This window comes from Lagenorhynchus albirostris, chromosome 1, assembly GCF_949774975.1.
Source record: "Lagenorhynchus albirostris chromosome 1, mLagAlb1.1, whole genome shotgun sequence".
Classification (NCBI taxonomy): domain Eukaryota; kingdom Metazoa; phylum Chordata; class Mammalia; order Artiodactyla; family Delphinidae; genus Lagenorhynchus; species Lagenorhynchus albirostris.
Genome location: NC_083095.1, coordinates 161664418 through 161684003, shown reverse-complemented (window position 1 = coordinate 161684003; position 19586 = coordinate 161664418). Strand labels below are relative to the sequence as shown.

The 19586-nt window shown below is 40.0% G+C and overlaps 2 protein-coding genes across 2 annotated transcripts in view; one reads left to right on the top strand and one right to left on the bottom strand.

Annotated features, from left to right (window-relative positions):
* ADAMTSL3 (ADAMTS like 3) overlaps positions 1-19586 on the top strand; it is a 373236-nt gene that overhangs the window by 169719 nt on the left and 183931 nt on the right. The window contains 1 exon segment of the mRNA XM_060157437.1: positions 16873-16947. Within this exon segment, the coding sequence (XP_060013420.1) occupies positions 16873-16947 (75 nt within the window).
* Positions 13058-13845, bottom strand: LOC132514407 (transmembrane emp24 domain-containing protein 2-like). The gene is made up of 2 exons (XM_060139109.1): positions 13841-13845; positions 13058-13730 (listed from the first exon to the last, which is right to left on the bottom strand). Exons 1-2 carry the CDS (start codon positions 13843-13845, stop codon positions 13058-13060), a joined length of 678 nt encoding a protein of 225 aa, XP_059995092.1.

Genomic DNA, 19586 nt, shown 5'->3' with positions numbered 1-19586 from the left:
CAAAGGTGTCAAAACACAGTGAATTGTACGAGAAACTAAAGATAGAGGAAAGAATAAGATCCAGAGGAAGACAGTGAAGAACCAGGCAGGGCTGTGAAGAGTTAACTAGGACAGCTTTGGGATGAGAGGACTAATGGGGGAAAATCATCACCAGCTCAGGCCTTGGGGAAGTGTCTACAGTTACTGTTGGCTTTAAAAAGTGTGGAAATCTCATCAGAAAAGATGTCATCTTGTCAGGGTCTGAGAGAGATTAGAAATTGAGAAAATGCTAATTGAACCAGAGTAGAAGCTGAGTGAAATTGGGTCAAGACCAGTCTTTTTGGAGAAGTATGTGGAGGAGGCCCTGGGGTGGGAGGGGATGGGATGGGGGCTGTGCTGGCTGAAAGGGGCTTACCTGCTTGACTGTATCGTTCCTCACTCTTGATAAGGTACTTCATATCCTCTCTCTGTCTCTCATTGAATTTCAGCTTTGGGATTATAGATCCTTTTGAGAATCTATTGATAATTATGCATTTTCTCTCCAGAAAAATGCATGTGTCCCCGTAAGCCCCAAATTTGCCATTCTGATTTTTTTGAAGGGGTCTCAGACCCCTGATGCCAGTTCAGGACAATCCAGGAGAAGGGCCCCTAAAAATCTAGTATTTTTGATTAATTTCTGCAAAGGAAGGGCAGCTGGAGCTCACAGACAGATCCCTGAATGCAGCGAGGAGAGCTATGCGGTGAGAGCTGGGGGCATCCCGCCGGCTGCTGACGGGTCTTCAGGCTCTATATGCCTGTGCTGGGGCTGAGGCTAGACTTAGCAGAGATGCCTGCCTGCATGAAAACTCGGTGTTTCTCATCCTCGCTTTTCCTTACGGCCCCTTCATGTCTGTTGCTGCTCTGAATCTGGCCAGCTGAAGCTGTTTTTTGGCTGGGGTTTTCCACGGGCCATATGGAAGCACTTCCCTATAATCGTGCTTTGTGTGAAAGAAATGTGGGAAACGAAGCCACGTCAATCCCTAAGTGTGCATCACCAGACCTGTGGGGTCCACCAGGCTCCTCCGTCCTCACCTTGCCAAGCAATCATTCCGATCTTCCCCGGGACTAACACTGAAGGAGGCCGTGGCCGGGAGACGCTATTGGCACAGCCCTGCTCTGGAGAAAGAGCACAAGGTTGCTCGGGGGCCCTCGTTTCCATCCTGCAGGGAGGCAGATTCAAGGTGTAAGAGCCTGGAGCCAAAAGCTTTGCCATGAGAAGTATCAGAAACTAATCCACATACAGCATGCATATTTCCTGTTCACAGGCAGAAGGAGAGAGACTGAACTAACAACTGGCATCGATAACTTTGGCTGTTGGAACAGCGAACTGGAAGCCACTCCGTTTTTAAAGAGGGAAAACTCTAAAAGCAGCAACACCCCTATTTGGAGCATCTTGATTTGGTACTTAGGGACTCACTTGTTTTACCAGGTTTGCCCATTATTTTGGTCTTGTCCACACAAGGGCATGCACCCATGAGACAAATAAATAAGTAAGCTCAGCTTGTCTGATATGAGCTGTTTATGTAGTTGACCCTTGAACAACACGGGTTTGAACTGCATGGTTTTGGATTTTCTTCAGCAGTAAATACTACACGACTAAATGATCTGTGGTGGGTTGGACCCACCCACTCAGAACTGCGAACGGATATGAGGAACTGGGTATAAGGAGGACCAACTGTAAGTTATACTCAGATTTTTTTTTTTTTTTTTTTGGCCGCACTGTGTGGCATGCAGGATCTTAGTTCCCCAACCAGGGATTGAACCTGTGCCCCCTGCATTGAGAGCACGGAATCTTAACCAGTGGACCGCCAGGGAAGTCCCTATACTCAGATTTTTGACTGGAGGGGGTTGTCGCTCCTAACCCCCGCGTTGTTCAAGGGTCAACTGTACATTTTTCCCTGGTGGCAGCTAAGCCTATTGATACAGTGATGCCTAAGGCTGAGCTGGAACACCAGCATTACGCTTAACTTTGGACATTGTGAAGATAACCACACCTTCTTACAAAGCATCCCTGTGTACTCCCGACAGATACAGCATCCTGGGCTAGGCGGACTGTGGGGCTGCCTCACAGGGTAATTCTCACAAGGTTTTCTCTTCATACACTCTTCATTTCTCCTTTGACTGTCATTTCCAAAGATACTCTGTGCATTTAACTTATTCCATAACAAAGAAGACTGTATTGGCTTGCTGACATGCTAAACAGATTGGTTTCCCTTCCTCCTGCCTTATTTCATTTTTTTCTGCCTCCTTATGCATCTTTCTTCGGCAAGATTCTGATGGATAAAACTCTTATGCTAGAACTGTGTGTGGCAAAAGAATATTCAAACCAAAGACCTTGTTCATTTTATTTATTTTTGACTTTATTACTTTTTAAAAATATTTCTTGGCTGCGCCACACAGCTTGTGGGATCTTAGCTCCCCGACCAGGGATCGAACCCGCACCGCCTGCATGGAAGTGCAGAGTCTTAACCACTGGACCACCAAGAAAGTCCCAGACCCTGTTCTTTTTAATGGGATGTTTCCCCATTTAATTCACGAGAGAGAGCATGGCATGGAAGAAGATCCCAAGATTGAAAATCTAGAGCCCTGGGCTTTCGCCCTTGCCTTGCTCTTTCCCATGTTTTTATGCTGCTTCTGTGTCCTCTGCATGAAAAAAAAAAGTGGAAAATGACATGCAGGTGCTGTTGAGAAAGAGTGTCATTGAGGCTGATTTTCACAGGGTAGCCGGACTGACCAGGAACTCCCCAGCTTAATACCTCTTTGTGAATTGCCTTTAGTTTTACACTTATGATAAAATCCATACCCCTTTCCATGACTTTCAAAGTCTTGTGGATCTGGCTCTTATGTTATGTCATGTGTGCCATTTTGCCCCTCACTCACTAGTCTCCCGTCATTACTGACTTTCTGGATGATTTTAGAATGCAAGGTGCCCTTTTCCTCCATGACTTTTACATCGACCAGTCCCTGAGCCTGGAACATGCTTCTCCCAGCTCTTAACTGGGCTACCTCTTTTTCAACCTTGAGCTCAAGGGTCACCTCCTCAGAGAGGTTTTCTTTGACCCATCTACCTGAAGCCAGCCCTTCTCTTTTCTATTTCCTTCTTAGCCTTTATTGCAAGAAGTAATTATTTCATTTACAGTTGTCTCGTAAATAACATAGGTTTGAACTGCGCAGATCCACTTACACGTGGAGTTTTTTCAATAGTAAAGACTACAGTACTATATGATTCTCCGTTGGGTGAATCCCCAGATGCGGAGCCTTGGATACAGAGGAAACACGGATACTGAGAGCCAACTATAAATTATACACGGGTTTTCAACTGCGTGGAGGTTCAGTGCCCTTAACCCCCGTGTTGTTCGAGGGACAATTGTATTTGTTTGTTTAATTGGTCTCTCCTACTAGTCAGGCATTGCAAAAGCAGACACCGTGTCTGGGATTTTCACCATTTTATTCCTAGTGCTTGTACAGCCCTGGGCACGTCACAGGAGCTCAATAACTGTTGCACGAATGAATACAGGCTCTTTGCTGGAGACAGCTCTGCTTCCTATTATGTTTTCAGTGAGACTAAATAATATTGTGCAACAGAACTGGACTGGAAGCCAAAGCCTAGGGTAATAACCTCTGCTTGGCCACTATCTGCGATCTTAGGCGAGATCACAGGAACTTCGGCTTTTTCATCTGCGTCCTGAGACTGTTAGCATAGATGATTTGTAAGACATCTTTTATTTCTGAAAGTCTGTTAAATATATTTGTAATTTATTCCTTATTTTCAAACACAGAGATCTTGGGATTAAATGGAGGTTAGAGAAGTAAGTCCTAGGATCTCATATGAAGAATTTTCCAAAGCTTTAATGAAAAGGTTCCACAGAGATGGCTTGTCTTCTTAAAGAGCACAGGAGATTTTACATGTTTATATTTGTTTACACAGCCTTCTTGGCCCCAAATTCCCTGTCTTTGGTGATAAGGATGCCTTCTACCCACCCTGGTACGGGGAGGGTAGCTTCCCCTGAGATTTATCTCCTGCTTTCCTCCAGTAGAGGGTCAGAGTGTCCTTCTTGCACTAGCTGTTTCTCAAGTACCTTTAATTCAAAATAATCAGTATGCCAAAGTGGCATCTTTGGGGGTGACATATTCTGAACCTCTACATCCCATTACAGAGTCAGAAGGCAAATGACCATTTAGTCCTCACCAGGCTCTTGACTTCTTAGATGCAGTATGAAGGGCAGAAAAGAACTGTTACACCAGGATGCTGGGGAACATCTGGACAGAAAGATGTTGTTAGATGCTGTATGTAACATAGCCCCCTCTACTGCATGTTATTCAAAGCTAGTCCTGGAAACGAGCACCAAAGAATACACTGTTAGGCACTCGGCCTGTTACCGTGCTCTTTTGGGGTAAAGGCATTTTAAGCCCTTAAAGAGATATACCTCCAGGTTTTTTCTACAGAGACACCAGGGCTAATAGCTAAGGACGCTCATTTGCAGATTCAGCAATAAGAGACATCCGTGATGTAGCACGTGAGCAGCTCAGGGCAGGAGTAGGGATGTCATCGCAGGGCGGGTGTAGGGATGGGAATCGGTTTCCAGCGTGCAGCCGGTTGCTCTCACCAAGTCAAATCCCTGCCATGTCCCTTCTCTACTTTTGAAAAGACGGTTGTTAATTTCTGATTTTTACGTTGCCCGTGTTTGTTCCATGGCACGTCTCATTTATCCCACCTCTGTGTCAAAAGGCATTATGTGGACAGTCCTCCAGCTTCAGAATCCGTGTAGCCACACCCTGGCTTTCCCTTCTTTTGTCCCCTCAGTCCCCCACCACACCCACAGAGGGACTGATAGACTCGAATCAAACTTGGCTACCCTAATTTGGAAAGTGGTCAGCCCCTGTTCTACACAATGTCGTTTTAGGTTAAATGATGTCAAGTGGTTATGGGTGTGTAAGAGCATTAATAAACACAATTTTTGTGTTTGTATGTTTTTCAGTTTACAAAATGAATGCTTCACACCCATTATCTCGCTTTAAAGGAAAATAAGTATTATTTTTCCATAGGGTTATTATTAGTATTAGCATTAGCATTTATTCAGGTACTTTTCTTCCTTTTTTAAAAAAATAACTCCTTTGTTTTTTGGGAATGGAGAGGAGATTGGAGGGTGTGTGTGTGTGTTTCAACCTAAAAAAGCTGAAGAAGATTCATGCAGGGTCAAGAAAGTAACAGGAAATATGCTATTGACCGAAAGTTTTGTTCGGCAAAATACCCAACCAGATTTTAAAAATCAAAAAAAAAAACAAAAACCAGGCATGGAAAAGTGGAAATGAGGTTGTTGAAGTGAGAGTAATAAAAGAGTCCATCTCTTTTCTTGTGTTACCACGGAATGTGTGTATTTAGGTTGGTGTCGTTCTAGTTTGACTTTATAGTGAAAATAAGTGATCTGGTATAAATTGCAGTCCTTCTGGGCTGAAACTGATGTCTATGGATTAGTTAATGTTGTGTGGACAATTTATTTCCTGTACATCTTGCTACTTAGCAAAACTGTAATTCTGCGGCAGGAAATGAGACACAGACAAAATATGATGGAACAGCTGGACTTGAGCGTTTATGGGTAGGAGGGAAGGTAGGTGGGAGGGAAGTCAGTGGAAGCAAACTTCGTAGATCCTTGGGTCAGCCCAGTGATTGCAAAATCAAATAAGTGAAACTCATAAAATCAAAGTCTGTAAAGAATATACTTGTGATGGGAGAGTTTGGGTTTATACAATTATAGCTTGATCCCAACAGTAGAAAAGTTGAGTGCAGTTTTTGGCTCCGACCCCAGCCCTACTAATTAGGAAGTCTGTGATCTTGGGCAAGTCACTTAAACTTGCAAAACTTCAGGTTTCTTAATTGTAGGAATGGGTTTTTACTAGAACAAAGGAGGCATGCATCTCAGGTTACCTAGGATTGTGCCTGGGGGCATAGTATGTGCTCAGCGTGGTTTTAATAACTTTTGCTGGCCCAGTCCTACTGGTGGTTAAGTTCTCTTCTGAGCCCTTTGCGTGTATTATGTTATTAAATCCTCTCAACAACCCCTTGAAACAAGTATTCTTATTATCCTCATTCTACAGATGTAACTGAGACACAGGGAAGGTAGGAACTTGCCCAAAGTCATACAGCCATTGTAAGTGGCGGAGCTGGTATTCCAACCCAGGTTGTCTGGCTCCAGGGTCTGTGATCTTAACCATGATTCCATATTGCCTCTCCCAGTAGTTTGTAGAGTAAAAATAATGCAAATGACATTAAAATTGTGATGAGAAGAAGCCCTGGAAGATGGCACAGTGAGTAGCAGTATCAAGGATCTCTTACCCCAAATTTCAATGAAAAAATTTTGAAATAGTTCCAAATAATGAAAGTGTTCCCCAGGAACCAGTTCCCAGCACCACCACCAAATCTGGGTGTTCCCAGACGTGGACTTGCTGTTATGAACATCGTAGGATGGGGTAGAGAAGGAGCCTTCCTCCATCTGGTATGTTCTCAACCATTGGATTCTACACCATTAGAAAGTATAACATTTTAAAGCAGCCTCAGAATCAGACCTGATTGGTGGCCTCATATGCAGACTTGTGAGAGGAGGTTTTAAGTGGTCTATGCATAACCTGTCCTGAAGCACAAGAAGCAGCTTGCTCCTATGAGATCTGGGTCTAGCTCCAGACTGAGGGGGAATTAACCTGGAGGCCATTTGTCTGGGGCTTAAAAGTGTCCCATTGTAACAGGGGAGACAAGGAAAGCATGATAGCAGTATTTATATCAGAACTAGTAGAATCTCAGGCAAAAAAAAAAAAAATCGAAGAGGAGTATTTTATATCCACCAATAATCAAAAAACAGTCTTAAAAATTTGTGAATACCATTACATCAAACTGTATAAAGAAAACAAAGCCCTACAGGTCTGTAAGAAGAAATTGAAGCAAATAAAACTGCTATGAAAGAAAGACTTGAACACACTTCAGTCAGTAGGAGCTGCACAGCAGAATTAGTAATGTTACATTAACAGGTATTATTGAGCATTGAATTTTGACAGAATGTAATGTCTTTTCAAGCACTTATGGACCATTTACAAAAACTGATTCTATGCTAAACTCCAGAGAAGATTGTAAAAAAAAAAAAAAAACCTCAATAAAACAGAAACCATCAGAAGAGACCTCGCCCTGCAGCTGCACCCATCCATTCTTTGCTCCCTCCCATCACAGAGTCACAAGTGTCTTTCTTCCTTTCCAAGGCTAATTAATCCCTCCATCTGTGTCCTGGATTCCAGCCCCCTCTACTTCCTCAGGGATCTCATCCCACCCATCATCCCCTCTCTCTTCTTTATCCTCTCTTGTCTCCTTTTCCCATCAGGGTTAAATGTGACCAGATGTCTTCCATCTTAAATAGAAGTATAATTTACAAAATATGTGTGTGTGTATATATGTATACATAATATATGTATACGTATATTAATATGTGTGTATATATATATACATCTTTTTTTTTTTTTTTTTTGCGGTACGCGGGCCTCTCACTGTTGTGGCCTCTCCCGTTGTGGAGCACAGGCTCTGGACGCGCAGGCTCAGCGGCCGTGGCTCACGGGCCCAGCCGCTCCGCGGCATGTGGGATCCTCCCGGACCGGGGCACGAACCCGTGTCCCCTGCATCGGCAGGCGGACTCTCAACCACTGCGCCACCAGGGAAGCCCCATCTTTTAAACTCCATATCTCCAGCTACCACCCTAATCTTTCACCTACCTTTATTGACAAGTTTTGGGAAAACTGTTTACATTTCCTGTTTCTACTTTTTTGTCATCATTTATTCCTCAAACCACAGCCTCCTGTGCTTACTACCCAGTTGAAACTGCCTTTACAAAGCCCATTAACAAGCTCTTTACTGCTTCATCCATCAGCACTTTAAGCCCTCATCGGTAGAACATTTGGTACAGGTGGCCCCTCCCTCCTTAAAATTGTCTACCTCACAAGGGTTCTCACTTTATTTCTGGTCAGACCTAGAATTGTGCCATTTCCTGCAGAACAGTAAAGAAATGCTGAGAAGTTTGTGACTGCAGAACCATCCCTGCTTCCTGGACCTGGAGTTTTCCCTCACCCTGGGTCAGCGCTATTGGAAACACAGCTCCCAGATGCTCTGTAGCAGCATCGTATGGGGGCTGCTGGATGGGCAAATTCTTGGGCCCCACCCTAAACTTCTGGGTCAGGATTTCTGTGGGAGGAGCAGGAATCTGTGTTTTTTTTTTATTTTTATTTTTTTTTTTAGGAATCTGTGTTTTAATAAGTTCTCCAGGTGATCCTGGGAGGCACTGCCCTGTAAAAGTACCACGGGGACGTCAGATGTATCCAACTGTTCTGTAGGAGAGTTACAGAAACAGAAGGGAATTGCAGTTTAGGAGGAGAATGCATTTAAAACTGTACGGCATAGATTACTTTTCCATAATCTAAGGACGTTGAATCCTTTCCCTACTTCTTCTTTTTTTTTTTTTTGGCTACACTGCAGCATGTGGGATGTTAGTATCCCAACCAGGGACTGAACCTGCTCCCCCTGCATTGGAAGCGCAGAGTCTTAACCACTGGACCATCAGGGATGTCCTAATGACATTAAAGCCTTACGTGGGAACTCTTACAGGTTGCTCCAACTTAGCCTTGCCCAGCTGCCCTGCAATGTGCACTTCCCCACAAGTTAGTACTGTAGGCGACTGGGGGTTCATTGCTCCTTACACACATTTCCCCCGAGTTTGAACCATCTGGCTAAAATAAAGTGCCAGGGGTTCTAGTCTAAGAGGTTTCACTTAAGTGTGTAATTGTCAATGGATGGTAGTTGGAACACACACACTCACATACACACACACATGCACACACTTACATAGGATAAATGCTTCTCAAAGACACTATAGCCTAGTTCACAAAGATTTTGAGAGAGCGCTTAGCCCAGTTAATCTACCCAAACAGGATTTCTTCAGCTCAAGAAAGCTTTCTAATTTATTATTTTCAAAACAATTTTTGTTACATAGATGTCTCTTTTATTTAGACCATTTATTTTTTCATAATATTGACTTTTTAAAGCGTTCATCCCAGTTGTCTTATAGCATTTCCCATATCCTGTGTTTGTCTGATTGCCATTTAATTTTTTGATCTCCCTCAAGTATTTCCTATAAACTGAGCCGTGAGGTCCAGGGCTTGATTAGAACTGGATTGAACATCTGTGTGATGTCAGCCTTCCCAGTATTAGTAATGCTATGTTTGATCACTTGTCTAAGTTGGGGACATACAGATCACTCTGTTATGTAGATCCATGTTTCCTTGTAAGAAACCTGCAGGGTGTTATCTTAAAGTGTTAAATATTCTGTTTTGCAACCATTTCTCACATGATAGGTTTAGCATCTATTGTTGCTCCTGGCTTGAAATAGTACTTACACTGGGGTTTGGTTGCAAGTGGTAATTTTCTAATTCTATCATTACCTCTACATTTACTTGCAGACATTCTTCTGTAAAGAAGCTCCCCAGTCATTTTTTTCATTTCTCACTCTGTATTCAGGGATTTTAATTTATTCAGTGTTTTATAATATAGACAATATTCATTTGGGGCCTCATATAGTCCAAAATGTGGCCAATGGGAGCAGTTCAAGGTGACTTCTTTTGACATAATTCTGTTGGATTTTAAACACTGCCTTGCATTCTAAAACAACAAGGTGTTTTAGGCTCTCTTTGAATTTTTTTCCTTCTCCAGACCTAGAATTGCCTGTATTTTCATGGAGCCTTGGTTCTTTTCAGTGGGGAATTGTATTTAGAGCCCAAGATATAGGCAATACTTATTATTCCTGGGGAATCATTGCTTCCAGGCCCTTTTCATTACAGAGAACTTTGAAAGTACAGAAGAGAGAAAAATGAAGACTTCACATCTACGGGCCTATTTAAAGTTTATTTTATGGTTTCTTTATTTTTATCATTTTTAAATAGAGGTATTTCTTGACAGAAGTCAGAAGCAAATAAAAAGTTGTGTGTACTCTGTGTTATTCATCAACATAATATTATTGACTCTTCTACCTTAAATAATGACACAGTGAAGTACATGTGTTTGGTTACTGTCCTTAGCATTTTGGTCAGCCTCAGCTTACTAAGAATTGTAGTCATTCTGACTCTACTTGGAGATCCTGGTCACCCTCTGTTATTGTAGATGCCATCTTAAAATCTGAAGCCACTGAAAAATTTCCTGAATAATTAAAAAAATAACATTATAGAAAAAAATCAGTGCATTGTTTATTGTATAAAATTTGGAAAATACAAAAAAAACATAAAAAACACATTGAGTATGATGTTAGCTGTGGGTTTGTCATATATAACAAATATATATGCCCTTTGTTATTTTGAGATATGTTCCTCCTATGCCTAATTTGTTAAGAGTTTTTAATCATGATTGAATTTTGTCAAATGCTTTCTCTGTGTCTATTGAGGTGATAATATGATTTTTTCTTTTATTCTGTTAATGTATTTCTTTTATTCTGTTAATGTATCATATTTGTTGATTTGTATATGTCGAACCATCCTTGCACCCCAGGGGTAAAGCCCACTTGATCATGGTGTATGATCATTTTAAAGTGCTGCTGAATTTGGTTTGCCAGTATTTTATTGAGACTTGTTGCATCTATAATATATTCATTAGGGATATTGGTCTACAGTAGTTTTTTTCTTCTTGAATTTTAAAGTAGTTATATCATTTACAAATAAGGTTTTTAAATTTTTTTGTTTCCAATATATATTCCTCTAAGTTATTTATTTTCTAATTACATTGACAAGGATAAGAATGTGGGGAAAAAATGATGATGGTAATCTTTGTTTTGTTCCTGACTATGGTGGAAATAATTCTAAGGTTTCACCATTAAATCTGCTCATGGCTTCTGATTCTTTATTAAATTGAGGGTGTTTTTTTCTATCTCTGGCTTTGAAAGGAATCATTGTAATGTCATGCTGAATTTTGTTAGCTACTTTTTTTTTAAATTTTATTTATTTTTTATATAGCAGGTTCTTATTAGTGTTAGCTACCTTTTTATATTCATTAAAATGATCATAATGTTTAACTCATTTGATCTGTTCATATAATCAGTTATATTAATAATTTTCCTAATGTTGACTCAATCATTCATTTTTATAATATGCTCTGTTGAGTCATGATGTATCATTCTTATGATAGAGTTCTGGAATTTACTTGTGTTATTTTATTATTTTTACATCCACAGTCATAGTTAAGATTTAGTTCACATATTGATTTATGTGATCTCTGTGTCTGATTTGGGTATCTGAGTTATTTTAGCTGTGTATCACTAGGAAACTTTCATTCTTCCTATATCTGCAGCTTACTTGTTTGCTTTAAGGGTTTGCAAACTCATCCAGCAAAACATTTGGGCCCTGGTTCTTTATTTTCTTCTTTCTCTCTTTTTCTTTTGTAAATAGTGTTTTTAGCTTTTTTAAATGGTATTTTAAAAGTAACTTATCAGTACATTTTCATTATAGAAAACTCAAAACGTGTAGAACTATGTTTCCCTTCACACACTCCTAGAACTCTTTCCTTTTCTCAGAGGTAACAGCTGTCAATGGTTTGGTGAAAGAGAATGGAGACTTTTCTTTTTTAAGTATTGTTTATTTACTGGACCTGGGGCAGATTAGATACACAACCAATTTTAAATTTACATCTTTTAACTCCATTTTGAAGTGTTTTCACACACACATGCACACAAATTGGCATGCAACAGTTGTCCTAAGGTAAAACACAGTCACCTTAAACTGTTGCAAGTATTTTCACCCAAGGTTGAAAAATTGTTTATCCTGAACATGAAAATCTGTAACAAATTTAAATTAATTGTATAAAACTCGTTACTTGTAGTTTTCCCCTTGCAAAGATCCAAAAATAATGTACAAGTAGCTAATATACATCAGTCACAACATAATCCTGGATCATCCCCACACCAAAACTAGATGCTCCTTTAATTTTAAACCCATCATCAGAGGCCAAGAGAAAGTCATTTCGTTTTATACAAAACAAAATTCACATGTGCCAAAAAAGAAAGACCCAAGAAAAACAGAAACAGACACCCTAGTACTGACAGTAATGTTCAGTGCACTAATTGAACAGTGGCCAAAATGCCAGTGATCAAAAATAAAATAGTGGCTGTATATCACTGCAAGGAAATCCAAGAGGCTTTTAACCCTTTGGCATCAGAAATCCAGATTTTTCCAATTATGTGAATGCACACCTCCTCCGTGCCAAGAGTAGAGAAAGTGGATGAGCCAGCGTAGAAAGAAAAAGAACCACCATTCACTGCAACACCCAGAGAATTGGCTTTAATAGACACTTCTTACAAGGTTAGGCAGAAACCAAAAAATGGTTATTAGCTGCTTGTATCAACAATTTTAAGTGGAGGCGATTGAGTTCTGAGGTTCAAAGTAAAACTTTAAAGGGGAAAAAGGTTGTTGGTTTAAGTCTTATCTTTAAAGCAAAAGCAAGATAGACAAAGTATAAAAGTACCAACAAGGTAGCATCCTCTAAGTCACAGAGCTGTGCCATTAGGCTGGACAAAAAATGTCAAGGTTCAGATTGTTGTTTCTCATAAGGACTGAACAAAGTGAATCTTTAATGACTTGAACTGCAGGATAAGGGATCCCAAGAATGCAGTCATTTTAGTAAAGTGCTATCAGTAAAGTACTATCCTGAACAAGCTGCATTTTATGATGAAAACAAAAGGAAAGAAGATATCATAAGGACTATGCACCTATATTCCACTTACAGTGTTTGAGTTCTGGAAGGACCTGCATAATGGAGGAAGAATTCAAATATGAAATCATGCCAATCACATGTCAAATTTCTCTATAACTTTCCTAAAAAAGTGTTTTCCCCCAATATCTGTTAATCACAAAGAAACAGAAGCTGTGAGTGTACAGTTTAGAAAATAAAAACATAGAAACTAATGACATTATTATGACCAAGACGTTTGGTAAATAGTGAATTATGAGTTTGGGATCATCAGCAAAAGGCTTTTTAAACAACCCTCCGGACTTCAAAAAATCTCTTCAGATAGTAAATCTGTCCCAGTGTCATGGCAATTAGAACAAGAGCTTCCAAGAAGGGCCAGAGGACCACTCTGCTGTTTGCGCTGTCATTGACTGCTCTGTGTACTCTCTCCCGAACTTCCATGTATTCCTGTTCATGCTTTACAGCTGTCATCGCCACTGCAAGCTCGTTAATCATTTCTTCTAGCTTGCTCTGGTGAGCTTCTCTTTCCATGTTTTGTTGTCTGGGGGCCTCCCCAATATCAATGGTGAACATCACTATCTTCGGGGTCATGGTGGACATCCTACTGCTAAAACAAAACTTATATGTTCCCTCCATGTGAGCAGCAAATGTGTATTTCCCACTGGACTCCCAGTCTCCTGTATAAATTCCTTTATTATCAGGCCCTGTAATCTCCACGTCAACGTCCAGGAAGCCGCCCTCAGCCACCTCGAAGATGAGGCCCATCTTGGTGCCCGAGGTGACCCGCTCGAAGAAGCACTCCTCGGCATGCGCATCGATGCCGACGGAGTAGCCCGAGGCCGTGGCCAGGAGGGCGGCCCGGAGCACCTGCAGCTCAGCGAGCGTCACCACGGTGGGGCTGGGGCCGAAGCCAGGACCGGGACTGCGGCCTCCAGAGCCGCCGTCGCTGCCGCCACCGCTGTTGTCTCAGCTGCCGCCACCTCCGAGACTTACTGTTTAGTGGGCTCAGGCTTTCAGTTTTGCAAAATGAAAAGAGTTCTGGAGATAGGTTGTGATAATCTGTCTTACCCCATCCCCTGGCAAAATCCATTCTACTTTCTGTCTCTATGAACTTGACATACCTCATATAAATGGAATCACACAGTATTTATCCTTTTGGGACTGACTTATTTCACTTAGCATAATGTCTTTGTGGTTCATCTACGTTACATAGCATATGTCAGAATTGCCTTACTTTTTAAGGCTGAATAATATTCCCTTGTGTATATTTACCGCGTGATAGATTTCCACTCATCTGTGGATGGACACTTGGGTTGCTCCCACCTTTGGCTGTTGTGAATGAAGCTGCTATGAATATGGGTGTACAAATATCTGACTCCCTGCTTTCAGTTCTTTTGGGTATACCCAGAAGTGGAATTGCTGAATCATATAGTACTTTTATATTTAATATTTTGAGGAACTGTTTTCCACCGTGGTTGAACCATTATTTTGTATTTCCGTCAGCTGTTCACAAGGGTTCCAATTTCTTCACTTCCTGACCAACACTTGTTATTTTATCTTATTTTTTAAATAGTGGCCAGCCTAATGAGTGTGAAGTGGTATCTCCTTGTGGTTTTGATTTGCATTTCCCTAATGATTAGTGATGTTGAGCATGTTTTTATGTGCTTATTGGCATTTGTATATCCTCCTTGGAAAAAAAAGTCGATTCAAGTCCTTTGCCCATTTTTAAATCGGGTTCCTTTTTGTTGTCATTGTTTTTGAGTTGTAGGATTTTTTTTTTTTTTTTTTTTTTTGCGGTACGCGGGCCTCTCAGTGTTGTGGCCTCTCCCGTTGCGCAGCACGGGCTCCAGACGCGCAGGCTCAGCGGCCATGACTCATGGGCCCAGCCGCTCCGCGACATGTGGGATCTTCCCAGACCGGGGCACGAACCCGTGGCCCCTGCATCGGCAGGCAGACTCTCAACGACTGCGCCACCAGGGAAGCCCTGTAGGAATTCTTTATATGTTCCAGATATTAACCAGAACATATCTGATATGTGATTTACAAATATTTTCTCCCATTCCATGTGCTGCCTTTTCACTGTATTGATAGTACCCTTTGATACGCAAAAGTTTAATTTTGATGTAGTCCAATTTATTTATTTTTTTCATTTGTTGCCTATACTTTTGAAGTCATATTCAAGAAATCATTGTCCATATAATTGTTTTTTAACTTTCTTTTTTCATTAATCAATATATATGTTGGCAGTCTTTCCACATCAAGTAATGTGGCTTCCACCAGTCAGAATGGCCATCATCAAAAAAATCTACAAACAATAAATGCTGGAGCTGGTGTGGAGAAAAGGGAACCCTCGTGCACTGTTGGTAGGAATGTAAATTGATACAGCCACTATGGAGAACAGTATGGACGTTCCTTAAAAAACTAAAAATAGAATTACCACATGACCTAGAAATCCCACTACTGGGCATACACCCTGAGAAACCATAATTCAAAAAGAGTCATGCACCACAATGTTCACTGCAGCTCTGTTTACAATAGCCAGGACATGGAAGCAACCTAAGTGTCCATCAACAGATGAATGGATAAAGAAGATGTGGCACATATATATAATGGAATATTACTCAGCCATAAAAAGAAACAAAATTGAGTTATATGTAGTGAGGTGGATGGACCTAGAGTCTGTCATACAGAGTGAAGTAAGTCAGAAAGAGAAAAATACTGTATGCTAGCACATATATATGGAATCTAAAAAAAAAAAAAAAAAGGTTCTGAAGAACCTAGGGGCAAGACAGGAATAAAGACGCAGATGTAGAGACTTGAGGACATGGGGAGGGGGAAGGGTAAGCTGGGATGAAGTGAGAGGGTGGCATGGACATATATACACTACCAAATGTAAAATAGATAGCTAGTGGGAAGCAGCCGCATAGCACAGGGAGATCAGCTCGGTGCTTTGCGACCACCTAGGGGGTGGGATAGGGAGGATGGGAGCGAGATGCAAGAGGGAGGAGATATGGGGATATATGTATATGTATAGCTGATTCACTGTGTTATAAAGCAGAAACTAACACACATTGTAAAGCAATTATACTCCAATAAAGATGTTAAAAAAAATGTGGCTTCTTATCATTACTTTTATCAGTTGTAGCGTATTCCTTAGTATGGATATACTATTGTTTATTTAACCCCTCCCCAAATGGTGGATATTTAAGTAGTGTTCATTGCGCTTTTTTTTAATGTATGTATGTTAAAAACAAACAGAAAATCCAGAAAGGATATTTCTCAAAGTGTTAGAAGTGATGATCTCTGGAAATAGTTTCATTTTGTCTGGTATGCTTTTATGCATTTTCTAATTTTCAGTAATAAATAGGTATTTTTATTTAATAAAACTTATGAACAAGTCAACAAACATAGTGACATCCTTTGATCCAACAGTTTCACCCCAGAGGCTCTCAAAACAAAGGGTTCCCTGTAAGTTAAACAAACAAAACACAACATCTGCTTGAAGTAATTCATATTGTTGATAATGTACTAATATCATTTAATAATACACTTAATGATCAAATAGGGGACTGGGGGATAGAATTTCATATGCCCTTAGATTATTATGTGCCAATGAAAATTAATTTCAAAATGTGTAACGGCATGAAGGAAAAGTCGACAGGGACCAGGATTTCCACTAGGTAATTATCTAGGCCAGGCATTATGGAAATTTTTTGGTGCAGGACCAGATAGTAAATATATTAGGCTTTGTGAGCCATATTGTCTTTGTTGCAAATACTCACCTCTGCCTTTGTAGGGCAAAAGCAGCCTCAGATGAATGGGTATGACCTGAGGGCCCTAGTTTGTGGACTCACTCAGTTAGACCAGTGCATTTATTTAAACTTTTCTTGAATGTTTTTTAAAAATGTATTTAAATGAAATTATGTGATTAGTATTAATATTCCTTATACACAGTAGCTGCTTTCCACAGATTTCTTGACTGAAGATGGAAATGAAATATAGTTAAGAACACTTGACAGATGCTCCCAGTTTTGAGTTGCTTATTTGGATGGCCCTTTAGTGCACAAGTTTCATTACATTTGTCTTGTGTTCTTTCTTAGGGGAAGAAAATGTAATTGCTGTTCCTTTGGGAAGTCGAAGTGTGAGAATTACAGTGAAAGGACCTGCACATCTCTGTAAGTAGAATTTAATCTTAACATGTTTTTCTTTCCTGAAAATTTATTTAGCCAAAAACATATATATATTTCTTTGTGTTAACAGGTAGGTAGATGAACTTATACCAGTCTGAAATAGTCTATATCACTAGGGAATGATCTATGACCCTGAATTTTTTAGTTCTCATGCCCTAGTGGGAAATTAATCTCCTCATGGGAGAGGAAATCAAGTTATATGTGAAATAAACTATTTTTTGTGTGGAGAGTAAACTAGGAGTCTAGAGTCTTCTGGAGATCTTAGCAGATTGGGACAAAAAATAACAAAATGAAATTTAAAACACAGAGCTGTATCAGTGAATATAGCTGACAAGTACATGCTCCGTTGCCAGCATATCACAACCTCAGGTCTAGGGGGCACTGAAAGTAAACACTGGCTTCCCAGAATACTAAGAGTCTGAAACAATAGAGGATTGAAATCGTATTGTTTCTTTGGCCAAAGTCACATGGCATCTTTCTGTCTTAGCTTTTCTGGGCTCTTAGGACCCAAAGGAACTAGAAATACCAAAGTTTGTCTGCTTCTCTCCCAAGGTTTCCTGTGGCCATAGGCAGGGCTTTCTTCGTCTTTTTCCCAGGAAAATGAGTTTTTGTCAAGACTGAGCCCCTGGCCTTGAAGAAGCTTACTGTGTTCAGCTCTATCTTTCTGTAAAAAGTACGAAACGCTATTTGTAACTGTTTTAAAGCCACACAAATCAAGGTCTACCGGATTAAAAGGTGACATAGTTTGCCATTTTTTTTCTGAGCCACCATCTTAGATTTTCAAATCGTAAAAATTTCTCAGGGACACAAGCATTTTTGGTAGCTTTTAAATGTGTTTGTCCATGTGTGTTATATGTGTTTGTATATTGTGGCTGCAGTACCGATAGTCTAACCAGAAATGTCCTTTGAGAAAAGTTTATATCAAAATGTTGAAGGTCACCAAGGGTATAGATTAAAATCTTGGAAAAAGAAAGAAATTCTTTAGTAAATTATGACCTAAATTAGGGAAGCAAGAGAATATCTTTAGGACAATGAGGTGAACACTTATTGGAAAGTCTTTTTCAACCCTTACTTTATTATATGAATTATGACTAAAAGAATGTGACTGATGTATTTAACTAAAATATTGAAGTGTTTATAGCCACATAATGGTCAGTTCACTCAAGGCTTTCTCTACAGTGAAGCATCAGAATATTTTTTAGTCTTCTTTTTAAAATGGCTTAAGGCCACAGCTCTTGATGAGAGTAGATCTTCATCCTTGTAAATGCAGACTTGATGTTTGAGAACAGGTGAAAATCATTTAGATCCCAATTTTGTGAATCATTGTGAGTGATCACCTTGTAAAATAGCATCCTGGATTCAAAACTGTGAAGTGCTGAACATTCATAGCAGCATAGTTCATAATAGCCATAACGTAAAAACAGCCCAGATGTCCATTAACTGATGAATAAATAAAATGGGTGTGTGTGGAATCGTATTTGGCTCTAACAAAGAATGAAGTACTGACACATGCTACAATAGACATGATCCTTGAAAACATTATGCTAAGCGAAAGAAGCCAGTCACAAAAGGCCACATATTTTATGATTGTCTTTATATAAAGTGTCCAGAGTAAAGCAGATCTAAGGAGACAGAAAGTAGATTGGTGGTTGCCTAGGGCTGGGGTGAGTTGGGTTGGTGGCAGGTCTGGGGTTGTTAACGGATATGGGGTTTCTTTGGGGGGGGTGGCAGAAATGTTCTAAACTTAGATTGTGATGATGGTTTCCCAATTCTGTGAATATGCTGAAGCCATGAAACTACATTTTAAATGGGTGAATTTTATGGCATATCCAAAAGATGTTTTAAAAAAATTTTAAAAATTGCAGTGACTGGGCCTGATTTTCTCGTGATACTACAGACAGTTCTTTAACATTCAGCTCTAAAAAGAGTTTTATAAGCTCTAAAAACAGAATAAGTACACAGTAAACAGGTTAGGTAAAGATGAATACTTTGAGGTAGAATATTCATTTACATACAGATGTGTTCTGGCATATTAAACATAACTTTATACTCAAGACCGGCATGGTTCCAGGAACAGAGCTCAAATATATTCCCATTTCTCCAAAGGTGACAGATCTGTTGCTTGGATTATATCTCCTTCTGAACAATCTCAAAACTGGCTCTAGAAGTGTTTCTGAAAGTTACCCTTCTCTGCCAGTGAATAGAATGAACTGGCTTCATTTACAAAGGATTTAGTTACCATTTCTGAACACCTAAGTATAGAAGCGGCTTTATTTTCTTGATGTATACAAGTGTTTTCTTAATTTTTTATTCAAAGATAATACTCCTGAAATTAAGCTCACTTTGCAGTAATAAATCGTTCTTTTTAAGATCTATATATGCACCCTCCAAAAGGCTGCTTCGTTAAGAACTGAGAACACCCAGTAGCGTACTGTTAGTCTCTTTGCTGTGGAATGGAATTTAATTACAGAATGTCCATCTTGCATATCTCCTAGAGGTGTTTAAATACTGAATTTCTAGTCCTTTTGCAAGCTTGGCTTCAGCATTATATCAAGCACACAGCTCCAGATTTCCCTAAAATTTCAAAAATGGAAACAATAAGAGGGTTCCTGCAAAAGAGATTT